This window comes from Octopus bimaculoides, chromosome 2 (genome assembly GCF_001194135.2).
Source record: "Octopus bimaculoides isolate UCB-OBI-ISO-001 chromosome 2, ASM119413v2, whole genome shotgun sequence".
NCBI classification, from domain to species: domain Eukaryota; kingdom Metazoa; phylum Mollusca; class Cephalopoda; order Octopoda; family Octopodidae; genus Octopus; species Octopus bimaculoides.
The window spans coordinates 87231447-87242439 of NC_068982.1; the positions used below are offsets into that span (position 1 = coordinate 87231447).

The window sequence follows — 10993 nt, forward strand, 5'->3', positions numbered from 1 at the left end:
TACACTTTCAGCGCACCTACCGCCACTACTAACTTGGTCACCCAGATAGCGGAAGCTATGAACTACCTCTAGTTTTTCTCCCTGGAATGAGACAGAAGTTGTTTCCTGTTTGTTTACAGTGTTTATTGCACCTGAACATCTGCCACATACAAAAACTAAATTCCTAGTTAACCTGCCTTTGATATTGCTGCACCTCTTATGTGTCCATACCTTGCACTGGGTACATCTTATAGAGTTACTACCTACTCCTTTTCTACATATTGAGCAGGGCCATCTACCTGAAGGGGTTTGTGTTTTATCTACCTTCCTACTTATTTTAGCTAAATCTGATATTCTGGACACTTTAATATATTAGGAATCTAAGTTACACCAGATGGACTATATATGCATATAGAATCCTACAGACATCAGGAAACATCTACAGGTGGGTACGAATTTCTTTTTTGTTGATCAGAGTAAATTTCAATACATTTACCCACATGATTTTCACTAAGAAAATAGCTTAGATTTTTTGCGTGGAATCAAGTGCCCTGACCTCCTAATATGCTGCAGATCCCTTATTTTTGTTCAGAAAAGTGGTTGGGGGTGGGCATCCCGAATCAATGGAAATTTTTTTTTTTCCGTTGAATGAATTATAATGATCTCCTAATATGCAACAAACCCCAATATTTTGATCCGGGAAACAAAGAAAGTGGGGGAAGAACCCGCGGAAATTTCACCCCCGCCATTTTCAAATATTCTTTGCTGTGTTTTTCTTTACCCATATTTTTAGATAACATTTCGCAGAAATACATATGAGAGATTTGTTTTTCAAATCTATTCTGCAATCTGGAATTATTATATATTATCACGGATATAATTATCCAGTGATTTTAAGAGGTATGAAAAAGATATTTTGTTTAATATTATACTTTTACTTGTTCCACACACATACACAACTTCTTATGTGTTTTCCTAGATGACTTCTTTATCATTCTTTCTCTCTCCACAGACTTCGTTACCACTAACTTCTATAACCTCTGCATTTTCACTTATTCTTTTCAGTATTCTTTTCAAACTAGTTTGGATATTCAATCTAATGTAATCCACACTATCTTGAAAACGTATTTCTGCAATATGTCGTCTAAAATTATGGGTAAAGAAAGAAACAGCAAAAAAATTTGAAAATGGGGTGGGGGTCCGAGGGTTCTCAACACTCCCCTCCTCCACCCCGTTTTCCGGACTAAAAAAAAAGGTAATTCATTCAACGGAAAAAAAAAAAATTCCCAATGATTCCGGGATTCCACTTTTTTTCCGAACAAAAATAAGGGATTTGTGGTTAAAAATATCGAAATTTACCGATTTAAATTCGTCCCAAAAATGCAGCGAAGACATTTCTGCTTATCATGACCTGCGAGTTGGGGGTTCTTGTTTATTTAGACTAAAGTCGTTGGTTAGTTGAGTTGATGGTTAGACAACGAGTGAGTTTACGCATACATGAACGGACACACGTATGAGTGTGTGTGTACACATATGTATGCAGGTATGTGTAGGTACTGGCTGGCATAAGCTTCACAACTAATCTAGGAAGAACAGACTGTAGTCCCACGACTAGTTTAGTGTTTAAACATGAAAATATATCCGCTGTCTTCCAGTAGTGTAGCTAGAGTGTGTGTCGCCCGAGGTAGCCCCGGAGTTTGCGACTCCACACCACTCAAAAGTGCTGTCCCTGTAAAAGCGCCGACAGGGACGGACTACCCAACTCTTCTCCACTTTATTTATGAAGTGGACCCTATCGTCGCTAAATTTACTCCGAGCATTAAACTATTCAGGTTACAAGAATATCTGATTTGTCGAAAGGGTTGTTTTTTCCAAATCCTTTTTTATTTCCCACACTCAATAGGGTTAACACTCACGCTTGGGGTTATACACCACTCATGCGCGCTCTCGTGTGTAAGTGCGTGTAATACGCACGCACACACACACACACACACACACACACACACACACACACACACACACAAAGAGAGAGAAGAAGAGAGTTGGTTATAGATTGGCAATGTTTTTGAAAATACCGTTTTAATCTGCTTTTTATTGTATGTCATATTTTTCCCTTTTTAAATCAAGGAAAGAAAAGACTAGTGATGGTAACGTTAAAATATTCGTGATGGAGAATTTTGCAGCCTTTAGTTTCACTCTTCCATCCTTTTTGTTGAAATGCCACTGAGGTTAACATTGCTTTTCATAATTCTAAGTTGATAAAATGATTATCAGTAATATCAATGTGTTACAATTGAAATAATTGTTGGATATTAAAACTAAAAAGATAATTTTACAGTAGTTTATTTAACTTCTTTATTAATATTCTTTTGTAAATGATGAACATTTATATAAACCAATCATTTAAGATCAATAGAATTTTGTTTGAAGTAAGTCAGCACTCCATATGTGAGCTGCATATTCTTTGATAGCTCGATCACTTGAGAATTTTCCACAACAGGCTATGTTCAACAGGGATTTTTTTAGCCATTCTTTAGTATTATTATAAAGATTTTCTACATCATCTTGAGCTCTAATGTAATCTTCATAATCTTCAAGAATCAAATAATGATCGCAGTGGTATAAACTATCAAAGATTTCTATAAATAGAGTGGGATTGTCAGGACTGAAGTAGCCATCTTTAATCATGTCCATTGCCCTTCTTAACTCATCATTACTATGATAATGGCGTGATGCTGTATAACCGGATGATCTCAAATTATTAACCTCTTCAACGCAAAGACCGAAAATAAACATATTTGTTTTTCCAACTTCTTCAGCTATTTCGACATTGGCACCATCCATTGTACCTATTGTTAATGCCCCATTGGCCATAAATTTCATGTTTCCTGTACCAGAAGCTTCTGTTCCAGCTGTTGAAATCTGTTCACTAAGATCTGTTGCAGGTATAATTTTCTCAGCCAAAGACACAGAATAATTTTCCAAATAAACTACTTTAAGTTTGTTTCCTATATCAACGTCATTGTTGATAACCTTTGCAACATTATTGATAAGCTTTATAATAAGTTTAGCCATCCTGTAGCCGGGAGCAGCTTTACCACCAATTATGACGGTACGAGGAACAACAAATTTCTTTTCGTATTTAATACGACAGTATTTTGTAACTATATGAAGACAGTTCAGTAGCTGGCGTTTGTATTCGTGTATACGTTTTACATGGACATCAAATAACGATGCTATGTTTATATTAATAAGATATTTCTCTTTTATATATTCTGCCATTCTTTTTTTGTGTTCCATTTTGACTTCCATTAAATCCCTTAAAATATGGCCATCATGCTCAAATTTTCTAAGGTCTCTTAAATGGCATAACTCTGTTATCCACGCATCTCCAATTCTTCCCGAAATCAAATCTGCAAGACATGGATTACTCTGAAGTATCCACCGCCTTGGTGATATTCCATTGGTTACATTTTGAAATTTGTGTGGCATCATCTCGTAGAAGTCTTTAAATAGTTGTTGTTTTAGTAAATTTGAGTGTAATGCGGCTACGCCATTAACTGCATGCGAACCGACTATACACAAGTAAGCCATATTTACTTTTTTGTAAGGCTCTTCTTCGAATATGGACAGTCTCTTTATTCGATCATCATCATTCGGCCAAATTCTTGCAACTTTTTCTAAATGTAAATGATTGATATGGTAAATAAGCTGCAGATGTCTCGGAAGTAATGTTTCCAATAATGTAACTGGCCACCGTTCAAGAGCTTCTGGCATCAATGTGTGGTTTGTATAAGCAAAAACATTGCAACTAATATCCCATGCATCATCCCAGTCCATGCATTCATCATCAACAAGTATTCTCATAAGTTCTGGTATTGCCATTCCAGGATGGGTATCATTCAATTGTATTGCTACTTTTTCTGGTAATTGATAAAACATGTCTCTTCCCCTTCTTTGTCTTCCATATTTATCAGCTTTGAATCTTCTTATAATATCTTGTAAAGTTGCTGCTACTAGAAAATATTCTTGTTTGAGACGCAATTCTTGTCCTTCGAAGAAAGAGTCATTTGGATAAAGAACACTAGAAATATTTTCAGCTAAGTTTCTTTCTATAACTGCTCTGATGTAATCTCCGTTATTGAAAAATTGCAGCTGAAATTCTTTGGTACATCTAGCTGACCACAATCGCAGAGTATTTACTCTGTTGTTCTTGTAGCCAGGAATTGGATAATCATAAGGTGTTGCAATAACATTGTGTGTGTCCAGCCACTGAAAGCGACCTTCTATAACTTCCACTCTTCCTCCAAAACGAACGGGAATTCGGTGTTCGGGTCGGGATTTTTCCCATGGGTTCCCGTATTCTAACCATTCATCTGCCGATTCACATTGCCATCCATTGTTGATTTTTTGTGTAAATATTCCATAATTATAACGAATTCCGTATCCATATCCTGTTACGCCAACTGTAGCCATGGAATCCATATAACAAGCTGCTAATCGACCAAGACCACCATTTCCTAATCCTGCCTCCTCTTCTATTTCTATGAGATTGCTCAACTTCAGATTCATTTGTCTCAAAGCTTCTTCGTTAGAATACATATTTCCAAGACATAACATGGCATTCTCTAAAAATTTTCCCATATAAAATTCCATAGAAAGATAATAAACCCTTTTTGGATCAGTATCATAATTAAATTGCTGAGTTCTGATCCAACGTCCGACAAGTTGATCTTTAACAGAATGGGCTAAGGCTACATAATAATCTCTTCTGGTGGCTACATTTCTATCTTTCATACATGTGAAGTGAAGATGTCGATTGAAGGATTTTTTAATGTTTTCTGTACTCATCTCGTCTGCCAGCCCTGTCATTCCACACAGTGTAATTTGCTGTTGCAAAGGCATGTTGTTGTTTTTTTACTAAAGTTTTCTATTATACTTTTGTTATTAGAGTTTCTTTTCCTTTAGATTTTGTCTAAACACTCGAAATATGTAGCTCGGTAAAGTCAGGATGTTTCTTTTTTGATACTTTCAACATGGCTATAAATTACATTGTATTACGTCACTGCACGGGTTTGCATGACCATTTTATGACATAATATTAATGGTGGATATAGATTCTGCTTTCTACCTTTATTTAAGCAAACATGTTCAGCTTTCGTTATAATAAAAAAAATAATTAAAGGCTCCACCTCTTCGATTCCTACTTTAAAGTGGGAAATATAAAATCCTAAGGTATATTATGTGATAATGTCACTTAATCGTATAATTCATCTATACAATAATGATCCAGTTTTCTTTATTTTAGGGTCCAGTGTAGATTGTTTAGGCAATCAGGATTTTATATGTAATATGACTGTGAATTCAAATTTGCTACTGGCAAATTGTTTCTATTTCAGTTTTATACTTGGTCAATTCACTTCACTGTTGGGGCTATTCACGAATAGTGCAGGCAAAATCTACATTCTCAAAATTGTGTAACATTTTGAGAAACCGTATTCCGAGCATGAAGGCTAATACCTGTATATTGAACTGCTATGTCTACCTTGTGTTTATGTACTTCTGTAAAGCTTGGTCTATAACATCAGAAATGAGAAGGTGCTTAGAGAGCTGTGAAATGTGGTTCTTAAGGGAAATATTGAGGATAGCATAGACAAATAAAGTGTCTAATGAAGAAGAGATGACCCGGGTTGCGGTAAATAGGAAACTGCTTCCTGAGATAAGGGCCAAACAACTGAGATTTTTCGGTCATGTGATAAGGAAAGAGGGTCTGAAGAAGTAAGCGATGACCGGAAAGATTGGAGGGAAAAGAAGTAAACGAAGGAGAAGGATGATATGGATGTCAAGCTTGATGAACTGGTTGCAAAGAGGCATTAAACATCAGGAATTGGAACTGCTACAGAAAACAAAGAACAGAGAATTGTGGCAGAACATGATCGCCTTTGTCCTACATTCTAGATATGACACTTAAAGAAGTTATTGGGGTTACGTACGAATTTACCTGGGAATGCTGGCTGCAATTAATTGTATATAAATTCTAGGTGGTAATTTTTATTTCACATTTGTATCATGCCATTGACATTTCTGCGGGTTTGAAGTCACCCAAAGTTACGGTACTTCTTTCCTTTTCATCTGCCACTTGTATTTTTAGCATCAATGCCTCTGAAGATGATATAGTTCGACAATCATCTTAATCTTCTCCTCAATTTATTATTTCTTTCGTAAACAGGTCTTCGAATTCTGTTTTGTCAGCGTCAAAATACCCACTTCTTCGCATCTTCTATGATGATCGAGTATCGTATAATAGCGGAAAAACACATAAACGGTATTCAGATTCAAAATTGACGAATTAGTCAGTGAATTGTGCTTTTGTCGACTCTTCGTTAACCACATCATCTTTATACCTTCAACATTGCAAAACATCATTGAATTTACGGAACTTTACTGGTAATGGTAAAAATTATTTTCATCCCTTTAACTGAATGTAACCCAGTATAATCCATCTTTGAATAGTGCTTTTTCGATATTCACCCTATCAACTAAAACAGATTTCACCCAGAGTTACAATACTTCTTTTCTTCTCATCTGCCACTTGTATTCTTAGCATCAATGTCTCTGAAGATGATACAGTCCGACAAAAACACATAAATGGTGTTCAGATTCAAAATCGACGAATTAGTTAGTAAAATGTGCTTTTGTCGACTCTTCGTTAACCACATCATCTTTATACCTTCAACATTGCAAAACATCATTGAATTTACGGAATTTTAATCCGATGCAGTTGCTGAAATTATAGAGGGTGTTCGGGCTAAACTTGACATTTTGCTTAAAAGGTAAAGAAAACACAACATCCCATCTTAAAATATACATTAAAAAATATCAACTAGATTAAACTGGGAGATAACAGTTTACTCACATTAACCGCCCTCAGCTTCCACTACGGTCTCAAGACGACTCCGTTTCTCATTGTATGCTTGGGAAGATCTTCGAACACCTTGATCTTGGCCCAGCTCGACCTTGGTGTCGTAGGCAGAGCGGTTGGTGTCTTTCACACTCAGTAATCTTTAAAATTATAATCGGAGGAATAAGGAAGCTAGAAATTGGGACTGATGAAATGGTAGAAACTCTCTGACAACCACTTATGATCTTTCAGGAGGTATGGGAACCGAATCCTGCTGTTATACATATGGCTTTCCAACAGCAACCCCCTCTGGTCAGAGATTGACCACTGTCTTCAGCAGCTTCACATAGCCGTCTGAAAATAACCTAAGGTTCTGTTCAAAGGTGTGGGGATGAATTCCGACGCGCGGGCACAGTCAGAACGCCTGCTGTGTCCCAGTTGGTCACGACTTCGCAGTCTCCGTTGCCTCTATGCATATCATATCTTATAGCTTTTACAGTGTACACAGAGCATTGAACAGCAGTCATAACGTTGGCATTTTGACGCCCGATGCAAATCATGATGTCACAGGTAACTCTTCCAATATTCAGATGGCTTCTAGTTCTCCATCTCAGCTAACTTTTTGCCAATTCCAACTTTAATGTTCATGCTCTCCAATGCCGCTCACTGCCCACCATACATCAAAATGTTCTCGAAAAAAGGAGACATAAAAAAATCGTCAAATTTAGCTCGAACACCCTGTACAGGGCCAAACTGAGTAAGATAATACTAGTCACTCAACAAATATACATTAGAGTGTATTCATAAAAAAGGGAAAGCACTTGCCTGTTTGTTATGAACATCTACTGTTTTTGTTACAATATTGACTCAGTTTCCTCTTTTCAGGTAATATTTTCCTAAAATTTATCTTTCCCTCTATTTATCTTCTGCGTACATACTTGCCTTCTCTAAATTCTTTTTCCAGCCATTCTATGTGATTTTATCATTAGCACTTCAAGAATGGGTATAGTGGCAGACACGTTTAAATTGGGGTATTGAGAATTTGTGACATTTGTAGTGAAACCTCTCTCTCGGGCATTCAATCACAAATGATAACGACGCGGCTAACATCTAGCCTTCGGCTGCCTTGGACCCTTGTGTCCACCACCCTGATTGGTTCTTATTTGCGCGGCAATTATCACCAGTTCTGTTTCGCGCCAGGGTGCATACCATCCAATCGTGGCCTTCAGATAAGGTCACGTGAAAGAGTGTTTTTCTGCTGTTCCGGTGAGCCCCTGTTCATCTATAAATAAGCCTGCTCCAACTACGCCAGTCGTCGCGACCACAGACCTTTTCAGGTCTGGTCGTTTGACCACATACCAACCAGCCAGTTTCTAGCGCCGATGTCATCACCACCAATGTACTGTCTACCACAATGTCGTCGCCAGCAACACCACCACCAGAGTACACACCAACAACGACAAACGCGGTTTTATCTCGACACTGTATGAGTGGATTATTTCCACCACGAAGTTAACAGTCAGAACCAACTTGCGAGAATCTTCTGTACCAGGTAACCGGTCGCAGCATCGACGCTCAACACACACAACATGTGACACCACAGCTCTGCTCTCCGGCCACAACTTTCTGCGTATGAACATTCTATCTCTTGTGTAACTCTTATACGAACTGGTATTTTCTTTATTATCATTCAGGACGCTTATCTACTGTGTTACAGACACTCTTTCAATGCTCCGTATTTCTCATTCACACATTATTGTATACACACATATTGTACTCTCACATATTGTACACACACTCTTACTTATACGACGGTCCGTCATTCATATTGTTGTATACGTACTCTTGTTCACACGAAGGCCTGACTTATGTATTGTGTTATTTATATATGCCGCATGCACGCACACACAGGCACTTCAGTTTTACTATGTTAATAAACTTGTCTGTCACTCTCTTGTTCCTTTACTGGCACTTGGCTCGCATCTCTCATTGCGAGCCCATTTTATGTCATATATCATGTTTTTTGTGTTCGACCGTGCGACGTGTTTAAAGGAGTCATCTTCCACTTCGTCGCCATCTCCTTTGGTTCGCACGGTCGTTCTATTACACGTTCATACCTGTGCCGGATAGTGGTGTAGTGCTAAAAAAGAATTGCAAATACGCAGCTTGAAAGTGTTTTTTTCAGATGGATATGAGGAGCAACGCAAGAGCAGCAAACCTATAAAGTTGTTATGGAAGGCAATGTAAGCTCAGGTAAATATTTTATTAAACTGATTTTAGTGGTAGATGGAAAGTGGTGTAGGTGGGAGCTTCAACACAAAGGACGTCAGTGACAACATCAGTGACTAGCTGACCTTTACATAAATTTAATGAAAATATGATGTAATTCTGTTTACAATTGGCCCCATACTGTCAGAGGGATATCATGACAAACGGACCATATACCTATACTGTACTATAGACGCAAGCAGCATTTTTTTTTTTATCAGTTTCGATAACAAACCCTACTTCATAATGGTGATGTGTAGCTATTTAGGATTTCACACGCTATAAGCAATACAGTACATTAAATGCAATTTTAAAATACCTTGAACCTTTGCATTTGGAGAGAAGTTTTAAGAGAATTTCCAAACTGGATTCACTATGACATCTTTGGATCTTACTATTCTTGCTTGTGTATCAGTTGCTGAACAATGACACCTTTGTCATGTGAATAGATAGTCATCCGGTTTCCAGATTGCGACATTCAATTCTTGCAATTGCAACAAATCAAAATGGTCAGGGTCCGGTCTATCATTTTTTGGCATGAAAATATGCAGTTCTAAATATTTTGCAGGCGACCGCTACGTCAGATTTGTTTAAACGATCTATGATAGTTTCAAGTTGACGTTTCCTTGCGCCCGCGTTTGGTTAAACATTTTTTGCCCATACGAAATTCATATATTCTTATTCAAGTTATCTATCTATTATATCCTTATAAAAAGCAAAGTTTGTTTATTTGTACGTTGAAAACACTAAATAAAATCAATAATATTTCAGGCTTTTCGTGTCATTTAAATTAATTTGACCATTCCACAGATAACTGTGCACTTATTTTCCAAAAACGGAATGGGGTAGGGGTGCAGTTGGTGGTGTATTGGCTCCTATTTCTAGCAATCCAGGTACTGTCTATTTCACTGTAATGCTTTTTACAGAGTGGGAAAATACTTCACTCAGTCCACTTTTAACTTTCTCTGTGTTTTTATCATAAGCACTTCTTTACATTTATTCTTTTTAAGTCGCCGCCGGACCTCTGCTTTCTCTCTGTCTATATGTCGCTCTCTGTGTCTCTATCTCTCTCACTACCTCCTTCTTCTTCTCTCTCTGGTTGTAAATGTGTCTTTCTCTCTTACTATCTCTACTTCTTTCTCTCTCTGGAGAAAAATATGTAAGACAGATAGAAAGGAGATTAGCAAGAAAAAACAAGTGAGACAATCCTAGCCCCCTAAAACATTACAGTAAATGCCATCAACAAAAATCTTACAAATGATCTCTGGAGACAGCCATATCTATAAACCTATCGACAAAGTTGTTGACGTGGACGATGCTGTTCATTATCCTGTTGAATTCCTCATCAGTCTGGAACCGTCCGGTATGCCGCCATACAATCTTGAATTGAAGAAGGGCGCAGTCACCATGCTTCTCAGAATCTTAGATCAGCTAAGATTGTGCAATGTACAGGTATGGCTGTAACTGAACTACAGCCTCACATTATCGAAGCAAAAATTCTCACTGAATATGGTAAGGGAGATATCGTATTTATACCTAGAATAGTTAATACCAACAGATGTCCCCTTTCATTTCAAACGATTGCAATTCCCAGTGAGAGTCAGTTACGTAATGACCATTAACAAGTCCCAAAATCAAACATTACAGGTTGTCGGTTTCCACTTTGAAGATGGCTGGTTCTCACATGGTCAATTGTATGTAGGTTGTTCCAGAATAGGAAACCCACAGAAACTCTTCATATATGCTCCAAAGAAAAAAGTTAAAAACATTGTATATATTGAAGTTCTGTAAATGTTTTATAGTTTTCATACAATACATTTCTCTATTAATATCTATATTACTTTC

General features: G+C 37.3%; 1 protein-coding gene and 1 long non-coding RNA gene across 2 annotated transcripts; one reads left to right on the forward strand and one right to left on the reverse strand.

The window, feature by feature from the left end:
• Nucleotides 1-2306: 2306 nt before the first annotated feature.
• LOC106875821 (glycogen phosphorylase, brain form-like) lies at nt 2307-5051 on the reverse strand. The gene has a single exon (XM_052978412.1). The coding sequence runs from the start codon at nt 4882-4884 to the stop codon at nt 2389-2391; it is 2496 nt and encodes an 831-aa protein (XP_052834372.1). The 5' UTR covers nt 4885-5051; the 3' UTR covers nt 2307-2388.
• A 66-nt stretch (nt 5052-5117) lies between these two features.
• Nucleotides 5118-8775, forward strand: LOC128251578 (uncharacterized). The gene is made up of 3 exons (XR_008267177.1): nt 5118-5214; nt 6209-6426; nt 7845-8775. It is a non-coding gene; the product is annotated as an uncharacterized LOC128251578 (long non-coding RNA).
• The last annotated feature ends 2218 nt before the right edge of the window (nt 8776-10993 follow it).

What these genes read in the sequence shown, in the direction of transcription:
- LOC106875821 (XM_052978412.1), bottom strand. Translation starts at nt 4,884, where the DNA reads ATGCCTTTGCAACAGCAAATTACACTGTGTGGAATGACAGGGCTGGCA.